Source organism: Rhineura floridana, chromosome 11 (genome assembly GCF_030035675.1).
Source record: "Rhineura floridana isolate rRhiFlo1 chromosome 11, rRhiFlo1.hap2, whole genome shotgun sequence".
Lineage (NCBI taxonomy): Eukaryota > Metazoa > Chordata > Lepidosauria > Squamata > Rhineuridae > Rhineura > Rhineura floridana.
The window spans coordinates 8,125,493-8,148,497 of NC_084490.1; the positions used below are offsets into that span (position 1 = coordinate 8,125,493).

General features: G+C 44.9%; 1 protein-coding gene across 1 annotated transcript; it reads right to left on the minus strand.

Moving 5' to 3' along the window:
• Positions 1-9,600: 9,600 nt before the first annotated feature.
• LOC133366217 (olfactory receptor 10S1-like) lies at positions 9,601-10,545 on the minus strand. The gene has a single exon (XM_061589079.1). The coding sequence runs from the start codon at positions 10,543-10,545 to the stop codon at positions 9,601-9,603; it is 945 nt and encodes a 314-aa protein (XP_061445063.1).
• Positions 10,546-23,005: the final 12,460 nt, after the last annotated feature.

Genomic DNA, 23,005 nt, shown 5'->3' on the forward strand with positions numbered 1-23,005 from the left:
GGTGATGTTGGGCCACTCACTGCCTCTCAGCCTCAGAGGGCGGCTATGGGAAACCCCCTCTGAATACCGCTTACCATGAAAACCGTATTCATATGGTCACCATAAGTCAGAATCAACTTGAAGGCAGTCAATTTCATTTTTCATTAACTCTAGCTATCTATCTTAACTAACACAAGTATATAGGTTTCCCTAACGAAATAAAATGTCACACAAATTGAAATTTAGCCAATTTGAAAAATTTAAATAATATCCAAAATCTCAAAATTTGAAATTAATTTTCACATTGTCTTGATGAATATTAAAACACTGATGTTTAAGAGTGGAATTGACAGTCACAACCCTGAATTTCCAGGAACTTCTGCCCAAATTTCATCAGCATTTTAATGTTCTACACTAATGTCAAATTGAATTCCCTCATGTTTCAGAGGGACACTTTCCTGCCTTTGTCATGGCCACTCATACAATGACTGCAATGAGAGTCTCTGACCTTCAGACCCCTGTCAAGTTTCCTGGACCAGCTTGCAATGGGAACAACGATAGCATCGTTCCCATTGCATTCTGGTCTAGGAACACAGTAGGAGGCTGTAGACTGGACATCCTCTGGGCTTGTCACAATCACTGTACAAGTGGATGTGATGAGACTTTTTTTCCCGAAAGGGAACAAAAGAGAAGAACCCCATCAGCTCCCTCATCTTCTACATGAGACAGCATGGTGAGAAAAGGGTTCAAATCCCCACTCAGTCATCAAGCTCACTGGGTGACCGTGGCCAGTCACAATGTCTCAGCCTAACCTACCTCCCAGGGTTGTTGTGAGGATAAGAATGTGAGGGGAGTAGCATGCACACCATCTTGAGCCTTCAAGGAAAGGTGGGTTAGAAATGTAATAATAAATAAATAAATAAATAAATAACGGCGGGGGGGAAATCCTGCAAACTTCATCTGCTTTCCCTCCCAAAAGCACCTGATGTCCCCCCTCCTCCCATTTTGCAGGAGAAATCTCATGGAAACAGGTGGAGTTGGTTTCAACCTACCTTTAGCTGTAATTGCTCAATGCTGACAAAAAAGAACAAGGAATACATACTCCAACCTCTCCTCCCCCCCCCAAAAAAAATCATAGAACTTTGCCCACCTGACGTCAAATCTTTGATGGTGGCTTCCCCTGCACACAAGTTGCTGGATAAATCTGGACAGAAGAGTTTGGACCATAGAATAGTAGAGTTGTAAGGGAACTATAAGGCTTTAATCAGCTTTAAGTACTGCTCAATCTTGAACATATCTGGGACAAGGAAGTTGGGCCTCCCAGTTAGACCATCAGAACCCAAGAAGATCCCTCCTGGATCAGGCCAGTGGACCATCTAGTCCAGCTTCCGACTCTCACCATAGTCAACCAGATACCACAATGGGAAGCTGCAAGCAGATCTGAGCACAGCAGCAGTCTCTCCACCTACAGTTTCCAGCAACTAGAATTCAGGGAGATATTTCCAGGAGATCCTGAATGAACCACCAGCTAGGGAGTTTCCCAGATAGTGAATACATGCATATCTTAATAGAAACATGCTTTAGAATTAAGGTTCGTTCACCTTTCATAAAGCTGTACTGAGATGATGGATGCCAGCGTTGCTTTCAATGTGACACATGTTACGACGGGACCTTGAACTTCCTCATGAGCATAGCTCACTAGAAATCCAAGTCCCCAAAAGACAGCAGCAGGATCTTTTGCTGGAGTTACCCGCACATCACCCCCAGAACCTGTATAATTTTACCCTTAACCCAATAACACATACACTGCAAGTAAAATAAAGAGTGGTTTTATTAAGAGAAGGAACAAGGAAAAATATTGCAGTTTACAATTGCAGTTAACAATGAGTAGCTTTCTAACTATTATTCATTCATTCATTCAGCAACACTGGATAGACTAAAGCAAAGAGACTAACCCTATGAACACTTTCACATTAAGCTCACCCACACAGAAAGAAAGAAAAAAGGGAAGGAAAAAGGCCCAGATAGTTGCATATACCTTTCCTGGAGAGTGGCTGCAAGCCTGAAACTGAGAGAGACCTTTCGTATCTAGTCCAATGAGCCAAAAGCTCTGCCCTTGTGTAACCAGCGCTAGAATTGAAAGATCTCACCCAATCCTTAGCTCTGAAGCTCTGCAATTTGTCCCAAAGATGCTAGAGTGCGTTGGTAAGTGAAGCAGCAGCTGGAGCCCTCCAGAAGAGGCACACACTTCCCCTTCTCACTCCTCATGTTTTATATCTTTTCCTAACTAAACTGACCCCAAAGTAAACCCAATGTAAATGTGACCAGGAGGGTGGGAACCCACTCATTTCCTGATAAATTCCCGGATGATAGGTGTGATCTCCCTGCTGTAGATTCCTGATGATTCCTCAAGGTTAAGATCATCATAATCCTTGTGTAAAACAGTTTCTTTGTTTGACAGGAGTTTATCCTGTCTTCTCCAAAGGCTTAGAAATGCACAACACCTCCTAGTTTGAAAGGAGCTATTCTGTTTCCTCCTGATGGCCTAGATTATCATATGCATTTCCTTTGTTTGAAAGGGGCGCCTATTCTTACAGGGTGACAAATCCCAAATTTCCATGAGTCAGGAAGTCTATACCTTCAGGCATTGCAAGATATGTACTCAGAGGTCACAGAGGGGCTGTTTCCCAGGAATCTTTGCTGTTGTAGGCCTTTTCAAACTCTGGTTCACAGAGATGAATCAAAGATTAAAAATTCCAAATATTTGATACCTCATAACACACAGGTCTCGAGTGTCCAGCCTATATACTTGCATAGCCAAAGTCACAGCCATCTGGAGACACAGTACCTGGAGACCCCAGACTCCCTTGCTTAATGTCCAGAGAGAATCAGGAGTGCTCCTGCCTTTAGGGGGGAGACTCTGTGCTCTCTTCCTTTCACTCAATATGACTGATAAAGCAACACTGCGCTTCTGATCTTAGCAGACCCATACCTGGTGGGACCAATATAACATGTGCCTCTGGATATTCTACCAGCATTAACTGATCAATCCCCATTGGTTGAGAGGCTAAGACTGCAGTCTTATAACACAGGGGTAGGAAAGCCTTTTTTTCCTTCCTGAGGGCCACATTCCCTCTGGAAAGCCTTCAAGGGGCCACTTGGCAGCAGTGGGCGGGGCCAGAGGCAAAGGTAAACAGAGAAATGAATCTGAATCTTAGCTTTGCACAGTAAGCTAATTTCTACACACACTTGCATGTCCCCTCCCCATCAACTCATTTGAAATATGGTGTTGGAAGAGAGCTTTGTGGATACCATGGACCATGAAAAAGACAAATAATTGGATGTTAGAACAAATTAAACCAGAACTATCACTAGAAGCTAAAATGATGAAACGGAGGTTATCATGCTTTTCTCATTATGTGTCCATTATGATTCACTAGAAAAGACAATAAGGCTGGGGAAAATAGAAGGGAGTAGAAAAAGAGGAAGGCCAAACAAGAGATGAATTGATTCCATAAAGGAAGCCACAGACCTGAACTTACAAGGTGCTATTTATAACAGATCCTATTGGAAGTTGCTGATTCATAGGGTCACCATAAGTCATAATCAACCTGAAGTCACACCACAACAACAACTTAACCTATGGAATTTGCTCCCACAAGAGGCAGTGATACCCACCACTTTGGATGGCTTTGAAACAGGAGTAAGCAAATTCATGGAGAATAAGGCTTTCAATGGCTACTTACCCAAATGACAGCAACGGTCATCAATTTGAATGGCTTTAAAAGAGGATTAGGCAAATATAAGGAGGAAAAGGCTGTAATCGATGGCTACTAACCCTGATGACTATGTTCTACCTCCACCTTCGGAGGCAGTATGCTTTTGAATTCCAGAAACTAGAAACCTCAAGAGGAGATCGAACTGTTGCACTCAGGCCTTGCTTGTGGGCTTCCCTTACTGGGCATCTGTTTGGCCACTGGGAGAACAGGATGTGGACTAGATGGACCACTGGCCTCATCCAGCAGGGACTTTCTTATATTCTCCATTTAAGCACTCAGGAAGCATTAAAAGGCAATATTCCAGCCAGGCAAAAGCCACGGCAAAGGGGGTAAGGCCTGGGGAGAGTCCCCAGGTCTCAACAAAGAGGCCTAATGTGCTGCATTTGGCCTCAGTGCCTGAGATTCTGCTGCAATAACACTTACCTGGGAGTAAATCCAATTGAACACCAGAGAGGGGGGCTTGCCTCTGAGTAGATGTAGATTATGGGAGTGCACAATATGAATGAGATGCCCCTACCTTTGAACTCACCTCTGCTCAGTAGCAGTATGAGATCATTTCAGAATGAATGGAAGATTGAAGCAAAGTGGATCCATTGGGTCTCCTGGTTGCCTCCATTTTATTTACCCAGAATGCCCCAGACCATGTATCACTTTGGGGGCAAATGGCAGCGCTCAAGGGAGATGATGGTACATCTAACAAATGAATAATGACATTCTTTGGCTGAAAGTGCCTGGAACATGCCTCTTTTGTCATTTATTAAAGCAGGAGTGGGAAACCTTTGGCCCTCCAGATGTTGCTAGACTACAACTCCCATCAGCCCTAGTCTGGCCAATGGCCAAGGATGATAGGGGTTGTAGTTCAGCAACATCTGGAGGGTTACCCATGACTGTATTAAAGAATGGTGTGCTAAACTGCACGAGTATACCTCAATGGATAAATTAATGCATTTCATTAGTTTTGGAGAACAAAAACAAAGTCATGACAACCTTATCCTCAGATGGATCAAATTTTATTTAACATAGTAAGATGGGTTATGACCAAATGTATGCCATGGACTCACAATATTTCACAGTGGATATAATGATATGATGCGATACCAAGCTGAGGGATATAATGCAATGGTAAAGTTGTAAAGAGGGAGGCAAAGGAGCTGGGTTTATTCTAGCATAGACACATTTTGTGCAGTGTCAAAAAAATTGTGCAGCATGAATACATTTTTGGTAGTTTGAGCATATGGGATTTAATAAGGAGCTTGATAATTGGGTGTTAGAACAAATTAAACCAGAACTGTCACTAGAAGCCAAAATGATGAAACTGAGGTTATCATACTTTGGACACATCATGAGAAGACATGATTCACTAGAAAAGACAATCATGCTGGGAAAAACAGAAGGGAGTAGAAAAAGAGGAAGGCCAAACAAGAGATGGATTGATTCCATAAAGGAAGCCACAGACCTGAACTTACAAGATCTGAATAGGGTGATTCACAACAGATGCTCTTGGAGGTCGCTGATTCATAGGGTCGCCATACATCATAATCGATTTGAAGGCACATAACAACAAAAATGAAGATAGATATTGGCTCTTTTCAAATCTTCCTAACATACTAATATATAGTACACTTTTGGTTAAGGAAAAAAAAGCAAGGTGCCGGTACTCATATCTTGTCAAAAGTACTGTGGGTGCCAACACAAAATGGCTGGCATGGGCAGTAAAAAAAAAGGGCCGGTATGCTGTACCAATGAGTGCGGTCACAGAAAAAAGGCCTGCTACTAGTATCCCATGGGGCAATTTACTTAATTAGTTCAGGGGCGGTCAGTGTACTGGCTTCTTTTGCAGTAGGAAAAACAACCTTAGAATAAACCCTGCAAAGGAGTATGCTGTATACTGAGGGGAGGGACCTGTGGCCGTAGAGCTGTTGCTAATGGAAAGGAATGACTAGAACGGGAGAAACATCCATAACTTGGGGAGGATTCTATGTGCTGGCTTCCCCCAAAGAATCCTGGTAATTGTAGTTTGTGAATAGTGCTGAGAGTTGTTAGGAGACTCCTACTCCCCTGTTGAAGCTTCAGCAGCCAGAGTGGTTTAACAGTCAGCCCCTCTTCTGGTGATTGTAACTCTGTGAGGGAAATAGGGCATGTTTGGAGATTCTCTACCTTTGGAGATGCAGTCCTGACTGCAGGAGTAGCCAGCATTCACCATATGCTCAGAGGCACATTACCAAATTCTTCCAAGCTACACAGGAAGTGGATTGGACTGTGAAAGACCAACCCAAATTGTGTTTGCATTTTGACCAATTTGTAGGGCAGTCCAATATCTCAGAGAGGAGGTCAGGTCTCCTGCTCCCCTGGTGCATTCACTATAGCTGCCCAATTTCCCTGCTTTTTGACTGTGGGCTATAGGTACGTTCTTAAACCGCAAGGGTTTTTTTGCCTATTAGTGAATTGTATGTATTTCAGTACACTACCTCGATATTTTATATGAGTTGGTAATATTTTATAAATAAATGTAAATTGACATCATTGGGAACATGATGGAGCCCAAACATGTCTCCTCATGGGTTCCCCAAATCTCCACCCATGAGCCTTTCCTTTTCCCTTCACCAAAACCTTACCATGCAGTGACAACAGTGGCCATAGCCCCTGGTACTTGGGACGATTAGATTGCAGAGTCCCAGGCAGCAGGGACACAGGGATGTATAGTTTCCCAGGGCACTTATTAGTAGGGACACTAGATGCCCTGGTAACTACACGTCCCAGTGCTCCTTGTGCCTGGGACAGTCATGAAGATGCTCAGCAGAATCTCAGTGCAAGGAGAACTAGGGACATAGAGTCTCCAAGGCACCTAATGTCCCCACTAACTACTCAAGCACTCTGGGAAACTATATGTCCCAGGTCTGCACATGCCCAGAAACTTGCTTTACCTGTCAAGCCTTTTCAGAGACATGGGACTCAATTCAAAATGGAGCCATGCATTATGAGACTGAAGAAGTTTGCATTCTGAGCCAGGGAAAAATATGAACTTCAGCGACATTGCAAGTACAACATACCCATAGGGATATATTGTTGGCGTGTGTGCGTTGTTGTGTGAAACAGCATACATTACGTTGGAGTTAAGTTGAGCAAGAAACTTCTTCAGAGCATGTTAAGAGTCTTTATTGAAAGACATTAAGGCCAGAGGCTTAAGAGTAAATACATGTAGAGATTCTTCAGTCACCCCCCTTCTGGTACATCTCTCTCCATAGATAAACACAAAAGACAGCCTCTCAGCTCAGAGGCATAATTCAGAAGAACGACAACACATAGACTCTGTTAGAACTTTCCCAGTCGCTATCAGATGGCTACCATAGCAACGGCCCTGGCCGTCCGTTCCCAGACAGGGCATAGACATAACTCCCCCTTAACCACAGTTACATCTTCACACTTGCAGGCTTCATGGAAAACTACTAGAGACAGTAATGCCTACTGGTCACCAGCCCAACATATATATTATTTCATCTGCTTATAGATGATCGAGAACATCTTAGGGTATTAATTTAGATTTGCCATTCCACTCATTACCAGGGACATAAGGGCAGTCATCACGCTTGAAAATCAGGCTGCACATGGGCGTGCACATCTACACACACACACCTACACACAGCTTGCTCTAAAAAGAAAGCCTCTGTCCAGGCATTGAAGGCTGGTCCATTAGCGGAAAGAGGGTGCTGGCCCACCAACTTCAGTCTGCCTTCAGCCAGCTCCCACCTGCCTGCCTTTTTAGTGACATCCAGTCCACAGGTGGCACTGCCTGCTGGCTTCCTCTTTGTGAGTCTCAAGGTAGCCCTTCTAGAACGTGGACAGCAAGGAGGATGCTGGGGACAGAATCAGCATTAGTTGGCTTTGCCCATCATTGGCACTGGCTACATCTTCTATAGGCTTCTCTGCCTTCTGTCTCACCAGTCTCAAGGGACACCAGGCAGCATTGGTCTCAAGAGGTGCCCCTAGCCAATAAGCACATCTCATCTTCAAGCCAATGGTCATCTTCTCTCCTGAAATCACATGCCACTTCAGAAGCAGCTGCTGTCACTCATGATGGGCGTCAGAAGCACCTTCCAATGACGTTCCAATTATGAGCTGATGTTTTCCAGAGCCGTGTTTTACTGAGCATCAAATGCACATTCAGAACCACATAATTTTAGAGCTGGAAGGCGTTTAGCGCAGCTCTCTGCTTCATGCAAGAATCTTGCAACTGCAGGACCCCTGACAGATGGCTGTCCTGTCTCTGTTTAAAGACCTCCAGCAAAAGATAGCTCCCCTCCTGAGTTGTTTCAGGGAGGGATGCATGCATCGTTCCCCACACTTTGCACATCTGTTGCAGAAAATTGCATTCTTCTCAGTAAGAAAACCACAATATTTTGTCCGTCAAAGATCTGGGTATCAAGTACAATACAGGCTGAGCACTTTCTTATTTATTTGTTTCAATGGTTAATGAATTAATTATTTGCACAGTATATATTTACCACACAACTGTAAATAGAACCTCCAAGCAGCTTATGAAAGGAAGAAAAGAAGGATTAAAACTGGCAATAAAAGAGTTTTTTAAAAAACAGTAATTAAAAAATGACTTCCATAAATAATACAGTACAGTAAGCTAAAAAAAAAGATGAAAGTACATGTCAGCTTCTGTATGTCAGGATAGGCTAGCCTGAACAAAAACTGTTTTTAGCAGGCAACAGAAAGAATGCAGTGAAGATACCTGCCTGGTACCCATAAGCAGAGAGTTCCAAAGTGTAAGAGTTGCCATGCTGAAAGGTTGATTTCTTACAAGGGCAGCATGAATATTATGTAGCACCTGCAACATTCTGTTGGCTTGCAGGCTTAGATCTCTTTTCTTCTTCACAACATTAGACTCAGACTTCACGCGGTTTAAAATTAGGCTAGTATGGACACATACGCCCCAGGAATCCCTAAGGGATAATTGGCTTTGATGTCTGGGATGTGGCTTCTTGTCCATATCCTAGCAACCCCTCCAGAAGGAAGTCACACCACAACTGACAGCAACAACAGGAGCATTCAGACTGTGCCCTACTGCATCATAAAAGAGTGTGGAAGGAACCACCAAGATGGTGCAGCCCACAGTGTGAGGGATTTGAAGGGTCACCTTTTGGTGGAACTTGAAGAGGGAAGAACAAGTCCCCTCCCCTGATTGTGTTCTGTCTCCGAAGCTCCAGCAAAGGGCTGTAGCTCAGCAGTAGAGCATCTGTCCTGCATGCAGAAGGCCCCAGGTTTCAATCCCCGGCATCTCCAGGTAGGGCAGGGACTGAGCCCTGTCTGACACTCTAGAGAGCTGCTGCCGGTCAGTGTAGACAATACTGAGCTAGACGAACCAATATTCTGACTCAGGATAAAGCAGCTTTCTGTGTTCCTCTGTATGTGCTTGGGAAACCTCCAGTCTTGAGGACAAACCTGGCCCTCCAGTCTTCTCTATTTGACCCTGGAAAATCTACCCACCCCAGAGCCAGGCCCTTTACCAGCCATGCTTGCAGCCTCCTTCAGTGTTTTTGCCTGGCTGGAATATGCCCTTGAACTCTGATCATGTTTCTTGCTTGCCTGGAAGGTAGAGAGGGGTGTGTGGGTGCACGTAGAAACTAGCCTACTGTTCAAAGGTCAAATTCACATTTCCTCTGCTCATTTTGCCTCCTTTCCTACCACTGGCAAGTGCTCTCAGAAGGTTGCCCAGAAGGGAATGTGGCCCTCAGGCTAAAAATATTCCCCATCCCTATTGTATCCAAATCCAATCAATCTGTGCTCCTAAACCTGTGCTGAGCTTCTTCACCCCGTGGAATCTGAGTGCCCCACCCTATCTGTCCTGAGAAGCTATATGCCTACCAGACAACTTCCTCAGTGCCCTTTGGACCTCCTTGTTCCTCATTGTGTATATGAATGGGTTCAACATGGGAGTGATGATGGTGTAGAACACAGCCACTGTCCCATAGGTGGAGTCGCTTGAAGATGGGTGCGTGTATATAAAGGCTGGAGGCCCGAAGTATAAAAGCACCAAGGTAAGGTGAGCACTGCAAGTTGAGAAGGCCCGGCGTCTTCCCTCCGTCGTTTTGATTTTCAAAATGGCAGAAGCAATGTAGACATAGGAGATACATATGAGCCCAAAGCAGCCGGCGGCCACAACCCCGATGTTGGCCAGTGTGACGGTATGGTTCACCGCCGTGTCAGCACAGGCTAGTTTCAGCACTGGAGGTATATCACAAAAGAAGTAGTCGACTCGGTTTGGACCGCAGTAGGGAAGACAAAAAGTGAGGCTGGTGTGGATCGCGGCATGAAATGAACCAGTGAACCAGGTCCCGGCTGCAAGTCCAGAGCAGATTCTCCGGTTCATTAGTGTGGCGTAGTTCAACGGGCGGCAAATGGCAAGGTAGCGATCATAAGCCATGACAGTGTAGAGGAAACACTCTGTGCTTGCCATGAAGTGGAAGGCATAGAGCTGGATGACACAGCCTCCAAAGGAGATGGTTCTGTAGCTCAACATTATGAAGCCGGCCAAGATTTTGGGCACGGTGACGGAGGAGAGACAGATGTCTAGGAAGGAGAGGTTGCAGAGGAAAAAATACATGGGAAGACCATGCAGCTGGGGTTCAAGCAAGATGGTGACCAGGATGAGGAGGTTCCCCAGAATGGTCAGCAAGTAGATGACCAAGAAGAGGAGGAAGAAGAAGAGAGGGAGTTCTGCTGTGTTTGGCAGCCCCCCAAGGATGAAGACCTTCACTTCAGTTTGGTTGTTTGGATCCATCTGATAGGGCAGGAGCCAAGGGCCAAAGCCAGTAATCAGAACCAAAGAGAAAGACAGGACCAAAGATGATCAAAGGATGCAAGAGCATGCCCAGAGGTCAGATTAGCCTTGTTGCTTGAGGAAGCTTAACCAGAACAAAAAGCCCATCGTATGCTTGTTGACCAGGTTGGGTGGCTGTGGTCAGCCTGAGGATATTAAACTGTCAAAGCACATTCTGCAACATGCAGCTCACTGGCTCACCAGATGGGGCAGCAACATAGAGATCCAAAGGCTCACTGTTTGAGCTCCACAGCTCCTAACAGGAGAAAGAAAAGTATCTTAGTCATTCAAATGAAGAATGGAAAACAATAAACATCACTGCTTTAACTCTAGCTATCTACCTTAACTAACACAAGTATATAGGTTTCCCTAATAAAATAAAATGTCACAAAAATTGAAATTTGGCCAATTTTTAAAATTTAAATAATACCCAAGATCTCAAAATGTAAAATTAATTTTCATGATGAATATTAAAGCACTGAAGTTTAAGAGTGAACTTACCAATCACCACCCTGAATTTGCAGGAACTCCTTCCCAAATCCTCATCTAGGATGCACACCTTAACATGGTGAGGGGGTTTAAGAGTGTCGAAGATGCTGATACCAGTGCCGTCAGGAGTCTAGACCAAGAGGCTAGACTCTTAGCAGGGGCACCAAAGGCAGAATGGTCAAAGCTGAGACACCAGACTAAGATGCATCCAAACTCAGAGGAGAGCAATGGTAAACCACCTCTGAATACCTGACCACGAAAAACCTATGAACAGAGTATCCAAAATGCAACATGAGATAGTGCTGGAAAATGAGACCCCCAGGTCAGATAGCATTCATTGAGCTATTGGGGAAGAACAATGGACAAGCACAAGTAGAACTGTGACTAATGAAGCAACCGCGTCAAAGCTGAAAGGAAGCCCAAAGGCTGATACGCACAGATGCAAAAGGAGAGTCTGGAGTTGTACAACATACACAATATGTCCTGCCTTCAAGTTGATTCTGACATACAGCGACCCTATGAATAGGGTTTTCATGAGGCTGAGAGGCAGTGACTGGCCCAAGGTCACCCAGTGAGCTTCATGGCTATGTGGTGATTCGAAACCTGGTCTCCCAGGTCGTAGTCCAACACCTTAACCACTACACCACACTGGCTCTCATAACATGCACAATAGGACCATGGGATGTGAGAAGCATGAACCAAGAAAAGTTAGAAATTGTCAAGCAACAAATGGAATGCATCAACATTACCATACTTGGTATGAGTGAATTAAAACAGACGGGAATGGGACATTTTCAATCAGGCAACTACAAAATATTTTATGCAGGAAATGAGAAATTAAGAAGAAACGGGGTGCTTTAATAGTGAGAAGTGATGTAGCAAAAGCAGTTAGGAGCTGTAACGCAAGGTCTGAACGAGTGATATCAATGAGAATAAATGGGAAACCTATTAACATAACCATCATCCAAGTCTATGCTCCAATGGCAAACACAGAAGAAGAGGAATTGGAGAGCTTTTATGCAGAAGTACAGGAAGAAATTGATCACACACCAAAACAAGACATTCTGATAATCATGGGGGACTGGAATGCAAAAGTAGGGAACAGAGAAGAACTAGGAATTGTGGGGAAATGGGGCTAAGGAGATCAAAATGAAGCAGACTTACTGAATTCTGTGAAGCCAGCAATTTGTTTCTTGCAAACACATTTTTTGAGTGACCGAAGAGACTACTGTACATGTGGACATCACCAAATGGTCAATATAGGAATCAAATTGATTATATAATTGGAAGCAGAAGATGGAGAAGTTCCATACTTTCTGCAAAAACAAGACCAGGAGCAGACTGTGGTACAGATCATGAACTGGTCGTATCGAAAATCAGAGTAAAACTAAAGAAGAAGAACAAAGCAATCAAAATGCCAAAATACAATTTAAATAACATCCCAGAAGAATATACAGATCAAATAAGGAACAGATTAGAGGCTTTAAACTTAGTTGATAGAGAACCAGAATAACTATGGAGTGAAGTCAGAGACATTATCAGAGAAGAATGCAAAAAGACAATACCTCTAGTTAAAAAGAGAGAAAGACCTCAATGGATGACTGAAGAAACTCTTCAAATGGTTACAGAGAGAAGGAAAGCAAAAGCAAAAGGAGATGGAAACACAGTCAGAACCCTAAATGCAACAATACAGCAACTAGTACGTAGGGACAAAGAGAACTATTACAATAGTTATTGTATAGAAATAGAAGAGGACAACAAAAAAGGTAGAACAAGAGCCCTATTCCAAAAGATTAGAAAAATTAAAGAGAAATTTAAACCAAAGGTAGGGATGCTGAATAATCAACAGGGGAACACACTGATTGTCCGAGATAAAATAAAAGGAAGATGGAAGCAATACACTGAAGAACTCTATAAAAGAGATGCAAGGATGACAGATTCATTCATGGAGGAACCGTATGATGCAGGACCAGAAATCTTAGAATGCGAGGTGAAAGCTGCTCTTAAAATACTTGGAAGAAACAAATCACCAAGAATAGATGGCATACCAATAGAGTTGCTACAAGCTACTGAGACTGAATCTGTCCAACTGTGACAAAAATTTGTCAGCAAATATGGAAAAGAAAACAATGGCCCACACACTGGAAATGTTCAATATACATCCCAATTCCAAAGAAAGGGGAGACCAGGGAATGCAGTAATTATCGAACTATTGCCTTGCAATAGTTGGAACTATCCCATGCAAGTAAAGTAATGCTTAACATTCTACAAAAAAGTCTCTTACCATATATGGAACGAGAAATGCCAGATGTCCAAGCTGGATTTAGAAAAGGAGTGGTACCAGAGATCATATTCCAAACATACGTTGGATAATGGAACTGACCAAGGGATTTCAGAAGGAAATCACCCTGTAATTTATAGATTACAGCAAAGCCTTTGATTGTATAGATCATGAAAAACTATGGAATGCCTTAAAAGAAATGGGGGTGCCACAGCATCTGATTGTCCTGATGCGCAACCTATACTCTGGACAAGAGGCTACTATAAGGACAGAATACAAAGAAACCCATTGGTTCCCAATAGGAAAAGGTATGAGACAGGCAGGGCCGGTTCTAAAGGGCGGCCAGGTGGGGCACTGGCCCGAGGGCCACTGGAGCTACAGGAGGCCCTCCGCTCTCCTTCTGCGATTTGCGGAAGCATCACGGACTGCCATCCCCCCGCTACCCCCCACTTTACCTACCTTTCCGTTGTTTTTTGCAGCGCAAAGATTTGCCATCAATTAAGATGGTGGCCGAGGTTTCCTTAAGGGGATGAAGCCTCTGCCATCATCTTTGCTGATGGCACGCATGCGTGCTACACGCACGTGTTGCTGCCATCAACAAAGATGGTGGCAGAGGCTTCAGCCCCTTATGGAAACCTTGGCCGCCATCTTGATTGATGGCAAACCTGCACACACCACAAGAAACAACAGAAAGATAAGTGACGCATGGGGCTAGCGGGGGGATGGCAGGCGGCACGGAAGCTCCTGTCTTGCGGTCCGTGGATGCTTAAGTTCTGCGGATCGCAGAGGGGGAGCGGAGGGGCCCAGGGCAGGCTGGTACCCAAGGGCCCTGGCATGCCTGGGGCCAGCCCTGGAAACAGGGGTGTATTTTATCATCCTATTTGTTTAATCTATATGCAAAACATATCATACAGAAAGCGGGATTGTACCAAGATGAGGGATGTATGAAAATTGGAGGGAGAAATATCAATAATTTAAAATATGCCGATGATACCATACTACTAGCAGAAACCAGTAACAATTTGAAATGAATGCTGATGAAAGTTAAAGAGGAAAGCACAAAAGCAGGACTACAGCTGAACATCAAGAAGACTAAAGTAACGACAACAGAAGATTTATGTAACTTTAAAGTTGACAAGGAGGACATTGAACTTGTCAAGGATTATCAATACCTTGGCACAGTCATTAACCAAAATGGAGACAATAGTCAAGAAATTAGAAGAAGGCTAGGAATGGGGAGGGCAGGATCATTCAGACCATGGTATTCCCAATCTCTAAGTAGAGATGTGAAAATTGGACAGTGAAAAAAGTGAATAAGAGAAGAATTAACTCATTTGAAATGTGGTGTTGGAGGAGAGCTTTGCAGATACAATGGACTGTGAAAAAGACAAATAATTGGGTGTTAGGACAAATTAAACCAGAACCATCATTAGAAGATAAAATGATGAAACTGAGGTTATCATACTTTGGACACATAATGAGAAGACATGATTCACAGGAAAAGACAATAGTGCTTGGTAAAACAGAAGAGAGTAGAAAAAGAGGAAGGCCAAACAAGAGATGGATTGATTCCATAAAGGAAGCCACAGACCTGAACTTACAAGATCTAAACAGGGTGGTTGATTACAGATGCTATTGGAGTTCGCTGATTCATAGGGTCACCATTAGTCATAATCAACCTGAAGGCACAAAACAACAACCTCCCCAAATTTCATCAACCTTTTATTGTTCTAAACTAATGTCAGATTGAATTCCCTCAAGTTTCAGAGAGACATTTTCCTGCCTTTGTCATGGCCACTCATACAATGACTGCAATGAGAGTCTAACCTTCAGGCCCCAGTCAGGTTTCCTGGACCAGCATGCAATGGGAACAAAGATAGCATTGTTCCCATTGCATTCTGGTCTAGGAAACACAGCAGGAGGCTGTAGACTGGACAGCCTCTGCACTTGTCACGATCACTGTACAAATGGCTCCAATGAGACTTTTTTTCCCCGAAGGGACAAAAGAGGAGAACCCCGTCAGCTCCCTCATCTTCTACATGAGACAGCGTGGTGAGACCAGGGTTCAAATCCCCACTCAGTCATCAAGCTCGCTGGGTGACCGTGGCCAGTCACAATGTCTCAGCCTAACCTACCTCCCAGGGTTGTTGTGAGGATAAGAATGGGGAGGGGAGTAGCATGCACACCATCTTGAGCCTTCAAGGAAAGGTGGGTTAGAAATGTAATAATAAATAAATAAATAAAGGCAGGGGGGGAAATTCCTGAAAACTTCATCTGCTTCTCCTCCCCTGTTGCAGGAGACGAGTTGTCTCATGGAAACAGGTGGTGTTGGTTTCAGTCCATCTTTAGCAGCGCTTAATACTGATGAAAAAGAACAAGGCATACATACTCCAACCTCTCCTCTGCCCCCGCCCCCCAAAATCATAGAACTTTGCCCTCCCGACCTCCAGTCTTTGATGGTGGCTTCCCCTGCACACAAGTTGCTGGATAAATCTGAACATAAAATTTTGCACCATAGAATGGTAGAGCTGGTAGGGGCCTATAAGGCTTTGGAAAATGAAATGGACTGCCTTCAAGTCGATTCCGACTAATAGTGGCCATATGAATAGGGTTTTCATGGTAAGCAGTATGCAGAGGAGGTTTATCATTGCCTTCCTCTGAGGCTGAGAGGCAGTGATGGGCCCAAGGTCACCCAGTGGGCTTCATGGCTTGTGGGGATTCAAACCCTGGTCTTCCAGGCAGTAGTCCAACACCTTAACCCTTACACCACACTGGCTCTCCTATAAGGATTTAACCAGCTTTAATTACTGCTCAATCTTCCACACATCTGGGACAAAGAAGTCAGGCTTTCAGGTTAGACCATAAGAACCCAAGAAGATCCCTCCTGGATCAGGCCAGTGGACCATCTAGTCCAGCTTCTGATTCTCATCATGGTCAACCAGATACCACAATGGGAAGCTGCAAGCAGATCTGAGCACAGCAGCAGTCTCTCTACCTAGAGTTTCCAGCAACTAGAATTCAGGGAGATATTTCCATGAGAACCTGGTCCCCTGTATTGTTTAAGAAATGAACCACCAGGTAGGGAGCTTCCCAGATAGTGACTACATGCATATCTTAATAGAAGGATAGCTTTTGAACTAAGGTGCACTCACCTTCTGTAAAGCTATAGTATGATGATGGATGCCAGTGTTGCTTTCAATGTGACACAGTTTTCGAGCATCCAGTCTATATACTTGCATAGCCAAAGTCACAGCCATCTGGGGACACAGTCCCTGGAGACCTCAGACTCCCTTGCCTAATGCTCAGAGAGAATCAGGAGTGCTCCTGCCTTGAGGGGGGAGACTGTGCTCTCTTCCTTCAGCTCAATATGACTGATAAAGCAACACTGCGCTTCTGATCTTAGCAGAGCCATACCTGGTGGGACCAATATAACATGTGCCTCTGGATATTCTACCAGGATTTCCTGATCGATCCCCATTGGTTGAGAGGCTAAGACTGAAGTCTTATAACAGAGAGGCTGTTTGTCGCCAGGGGATGGCTATTTCCAACTGTCTTGGCATGCTCTCCAGCCCTGGGAACCTTCAAAAGGGAGTTTCTTCCAGAAGACTTTCTGGCCTTTTGCCTTGAGGCAAAAGGGACAGGGGGATAGAAGAGATTTTTATTTCAGATTGGGGGTTAGTTTTCAATATTTTTGCTTTAGTTTTATGGTTGAGCTTTATGCTTGTTTACACTTTGGTGTATGTTAACGGGAGGGAGGCGAAGGAGCAGGGTTTATTCTAACATACAGCTAGACACATTTTGTGCAGTGTCAAAAAAATTGTGCAGTGTGAATACGTTTTTGGTAGTTTGAGCATATGAGATTTCATAAGGAGCTAGGTAGTTTCGAAAAACGAAATAGATGAGGGAAGATAAAAAAAATAGAAAATGAAAATAAATACTTGCTCTTTTCAAATCTTCCTAATGTTATACTAATACTCAGTGCTCTTTTGGTAAAAAAAAAAAAATCAAGGTGCCAGTACTTGTATCTTGACAAAAGAACTATGGGTGCCAGCCCACGGCACAGCTGGCATGGGCAGTAAAAAAAGAGGGGCTGTTATTCTATACCAATGTGTACAGGCACAGAAAAAAAGCTTGCTACTAGTACCAAATTAGTTCAGGGGCCGTCAGTGAACTGGCTTCTTGTGCAGTAGGAAAAACAACCTTAGAATCAACCCTGCAAAGGAGTATGCTGTAGACTGAGGGGTGGGACCTGTGGCCATAGAGCTGTTGCTAATGGAAAGGAATGACTGGAGTGGGAGGGATGTCTGTAACTTGGGGAGGATTCCATGTGCTGTGTTTCACCCGCACAACCTACTGCTTTTGTGCATGTGGCAGTAATCATAACTCATTGGCCTTTACCCGTGTAACTGATAACTGCGTATCCTTCCCTGTTTCTCCCCTGCCTCCATTTCGCTCCTCTCCTCTGCTGTCTCTCTCGTGCCATTTTCCAGTTTTTAAACGCCTTGGGGCAAAGACCTGTCCTCTTATTCTTTGTCAAGTGTGCATGGATCAGATAGCACTATATCTGCAATAATAATTGGGCAGAGCTTCCAAGTAATTAGTTACAAGAAACGAATTACTTGCAATTCATTACTTTTTTGAGTGGGTAGTTCCTTTACATTTTGATTGTAATAGATAGAGGAGTAATTTTATTACTTTTGAGGAGTAACTGTAATGTTTCCAGCATTACTTTGGGACATTACTTAGGAGGGAGCAGGGGAAGTCTTCTGCTCCTCTGATTTGTGGATGAAAATCATGTGCCTCAAACTGGGCTTCTGTGCAGCATCGCTCTTCCCTTGTGCTCTGTGGGTGGGTAGGAGGCAACGAGGGAGCAGGTGGAGAGGGAGACGGGGTGGAGTGGAGAAAGCAATTGTTTAAAAAAATAGATGGTGGCAGAGAAGAATAGAATGTAGAGAGAAAGGAGCCAGAGGGCAAGAACATGGATAAAGAAGGAGAAGGAGGCAGCAGCAGAATGGAGATACAGAACTGTGGAGGTGCAAGATGACAGTGTGTGTGTGTGTGTGTGTGTGTGTGTGTGTGTGTGTGTGTGTGTGTGTGTGTGTGTGAATACTGTTTGCACTTGGCACACAAAGTGGCCTCCACCGCCCTCCCTGGCTACTGTGCTGCATTTGCAGTATTTTAACTTATTTGCATCTCTGGGGAAAATGTTTGCTTGAGTGGGTGTCCCTTAGTTGGTGGCAGGGCAGGGTCCAGGATAGGGTTGCCAGGTCGGAACCATCCAAAAACCTGAGAAAATGGGGGCGGGCCCTAGTGATGTCAGGGGGCGGGCCCTAGTGATGTCAGGGGGCGGGCCCTAGTGACATCACAGGGTGGGCCCTAGTGACATCACAGGGCGGGCCCTAGTGATATCATTAACATGATACATTGTATCAATCACAGTTGCTTGGAGCATACCATTCAAAAAAAATTCTCTGGAGATTAAAATAGAAATCTTACCTAAAATAGGGTGTTCCTAGGTCCATCTGAAGTGACAAGGTCATTCTTTCTCACAAGCTTAGGGTGATGCAAAATGGAAATGGACTGCCTTCAAGTTGATCCCAGATAGGGTCTTCATGGTAAGCAGTACTCAGACAGAGGTGGTTTACTATATCCTTCCTCTGAGAGGCAGTGACTGGCCCAAGGTCACCCAGGGAGCTTCATGGCTGTGTGGGGATTCAAACCCTGGTCTGCCAGGTCACAGTTCAACGCCTTTAGGGAACATTTAATCTAGCTTACTTGCTTCTGGCAAGAAGGGTTTACGTGCCCTCAGGCCAGGCCATTATTGGAAGAAAGGAACTTAGTGTTGCAGAGACGTTAGATGGGAGCACAGATAGATGCCCCTGAAGGCAGCAACTGTAAGCATGCTTATTAAGGAACTAAGCCCCATAGAACTCAATAGGACTTACTTCTGAGTAGATATGGTTGCAGCCATGTTAAGGACAAGGGAGGGCATTCTAGGCAAAACAGACAAATAATTGGGTGTCAGAACAAATTAAACCAGAACTATCACTAGAAGCTAAAATGATGAAACTGAGGTTATCATACTTTGGACACATCATGAGAAGACATGATTCACTAGAAAAGACAATCATGCTGCGAAAAACAGAAGGGAATAGAAAAAGAGGAAGGCCAAACAAGAGATGGATTGATTCCATACAGGAAGCCACACACCTGAACTTACAAGATGTGAACAGGGTGGTTCATGACAGATGCTCTTGGAGGTCACTGATTCATAGGGTCGCTATAAGTTATAATCGACTTGAAGGCACATAACAACAACAACAAACCTCCCTGATAGACTGTGGGAATGCTGTGGACACAATATATTTCAACTTTAGCAAAGCTTTTGACAAAATGCCACATGATATTCTGATTAGCAAGCTAGCTGAATGTGGACTGGATGGAACAGCTATTGGGTGGATCCACAGTTGGCTACACAATCATATTCAGAGTGCTAATCAATGGTTTCTTCTCAACCTGGGGGGGGTAACTAGCGGGCTACTATAGGGCTTTGTCTTGGACCCAGTGCTCTTCAACATTTTTATTAATGACTTGGATGAGGAGGGGCAGGGAATGCTTATCAAACTTGTAGATGATGCAAAATTTGGAGGAATACCTAATTCCCTAGAAGACAGAAACAAAATTCAAAGGGATCTTAATAGGCTGGAGCATTGGGCTAAAAACAGCAGAATGAAATTTAACAGGGATAAGTGTAAAGTTCTACACCTAGGAAAAAGAAACCAAATGCAGTTATTAAGATGGGGGATACTTGGCTCAGCAATACTACATGCAAGAAGGATCTTGGGATTGTTGTTGATCACAAACTGAATATGAGCCAACAGTGTGATGTGGCTGCAAAAAAGGCAAATGCTATTTGAAGCTGCATTAACATTTGGAGGCAATATGCCTCTGAAGGCCAGTTGCGCTTATTTATTTTATTTATCTATTAAACTGATATCCCGCCCTTCCTCCCAGAAGGGTCCTGCTTGCAGGCTTCCTATTACGGTTGGGGTGAGGAACTAGATGTTCTTATGTCCTTAAGGGAACCTGAAAACTACTGAAAGGTACCAGGAGAACAGATGGGCCCAACTCCTGCTGTGCAGCTCCCAGCACGGGCGGATGAAGCAGGGTGGCCAAGGCAAACTAAGACTCCGAGCCCTGGCCTGAGGCAGGATTGGACCAGATGCGAGGATCCGCTTCATTTACCCAGGAATGTTGGATGCAGACCCATGGGTGCTCTCTAGCCCAGTGCTGTCTGCACTGGCAGCGGCTCTCAGGGCTTCAGGCAGGGGTGTCTCTCAGCCCTACCTGGAGATGCCGCTGAGGACTGAACCTGGGCCCTTCTGCATGTGCAACAGTTTCCCTAAAAATAAAGTAACATTCTAGTCCTTATGGTTCTGAATGAAGGGTGATTTAAACAGGGAGCTGCTTTATACTGAGTTAGGCCATTGGTCCATCTGGTTCAGCATCAGCACTGTCTACAGCGACTGGCAGCGACTGGCAGCGACTGTCCATGTTCTCTACCACTGAGTTACGGCCATCTTCCCTTGATTTAAAAGGGGGGGACGGGCTCTGGCCTGCAGGTCCCCCAATATCACCTGCTCCACAGGCTCTTCTCAGGCGGGAGGGTGTTCAGCACTGGGCAGTCTCTGCTTGAGGAGAATTTTGAAAGTGCACATTGGGCAAGCTGGCAGCTGACCCAAGGCATCTCCTCAGGCCACTGACCCACAGACAAAACCAGCTGGGGCCTCAGGTTGATTTGGCTGCTGGTGGTCAATGGCTCTTGACAGACAAAAAGAGGCTTCCTACTCTGCTGTGGGGGGCTTTGCACGCACACTGAGAGGTTTAACTTCCAGAGTCTTGAGTGGAGGCAACTCAATGCTGAAAAAAGACTAGAAACTTGTTAGCAGAGTTAGGTTTGGGATCAAGAGCAGACCCAGCGCTGATGTGTGTGTGTGTGTGTGTGTGTGTGTGTGTGAGAGAGAGAGAGAGAGAGAGAGAGAGAGAGAGAGAGAGAGACTTTCCCTGTGAAGTAGCAGACTTTTACGCTGCAGCAATAACTGAGGATTCAGACTTAGTAAAATAAGGAACAGCTTGCTTCATTGAAGGAAATACACAATAGATAGGAAAGGGATTCTAGTTCTAGTAAACTACCTGCATTGGAGGTTCATGGACCTGACAAGGCCTTTGTCCTCATGCTGCAGGTGAGAGAGACAAAGCAAAGACATCTCTTCTCTTCAAGAGACAGCGAAGAAGCAGGAAGGAGAGAGTTGGAAGGTGTGGTCAGCATTCCTAAGAGGTATCAGTTTTCAGGAAGGAAGATGAGCATATGACCAAAGGAAAGGCACAGCCTAGCAACCTGGAGGTCTCTTCTCTGTCTCCCTCCAGACATGGAAACACCCAAATCGAGTTGCATTTCCACAATTCCAACACAAGTGATGCTTAAAATGGAAACTGTGATTTATCAGGGACAGGGATTAGGAAACAGACATTGTTCCTGGGGAACCTGGCCTGGTTTTCCCTGCCTTCCATCTGCAAGATTCTTTCTTTATTTTAAGACCCACTCTGCACTCACCTGTTCCCGGGGCTGCCAGCTTTCTTTGGGTGGCAGCCAGAAATTCAAGACGTAGAAATTTCATTGTCACAGAGATGAGGGGACGGGCCTGTTCACCTGCTGAAGTTCCATACACACACAAACCCAGCTGGAAAAATCACATGGCAACCTCATCCTGCTATACATTTTGCTTATTTAAACATTTGGTTTTCAACAATCCAAGGAGCAGTGGCAGACATGGAACCACCAGCTTTCCACAATCAGAAAAGGAAGAGGGGGGGGCAGGGTGTGAGAGAGTGTGTGTGTGTGTGTGTGTGTGATGGAATTTCCTCCGCCAAGGTGTGGTGATGGCCAGAGACTGCTGAGCCCCATCTCTCAGGCCTCCCTCTCAGGCCTCTCTCTCTCTCTCTCTCAGGCCTCTCTTCTCTCAGGCCTCTCTCTCTCTCTCTCTCTCAGGCCTCTCTCTCTCTCTCTCTCTCAGGCCTCTCTCTCTCTCTCTGCAATCAGCCGCAGTCCAACCTGCTCCAGCTCCTGCCACCCAGCAGCCTTCTGCTTCCAAACGAGATTCCAAACTGCTCTATCGGCCGCGATGCAAACCGCAGCCAGAAACGCCCATCGCGGCCGCTCCTCCCACCCAGCAGCCATGCGTGTCAATCACGCATGCGTGCCTGAGGGTGACGTCCAAAAGCCGGAGATCAGCCTCTTCACACCAAATATGGCTGGAGGCCGGAGACGGCCCACTTTTGCTGGAGACTCCGGCAGAAAACTGGGGACCTGGCAACCTAGTCCAGGAGGTGGTTAAGTGAGAGAGATTATGCTTGCTGGCTAAGAGTGTGTGTATGGAGGGGTTCACTTGGTTTGATGTGCAAAGATCTGAGTAGTGGCCTCTGCCTCCCTCCCCCCTCCCCTTACCAGCAGAGAGACCACCATTGCTATCTTATGGATAAAAAGAATTATTCTACTATCTCTCTCTCTCTCTGTTTATTTTTAATATTGTTTTGGGCAACTTAGTGTGCAGCAGCCAAGGGCAGCACTTTGTAGGAACTCTGTTGTTGTTT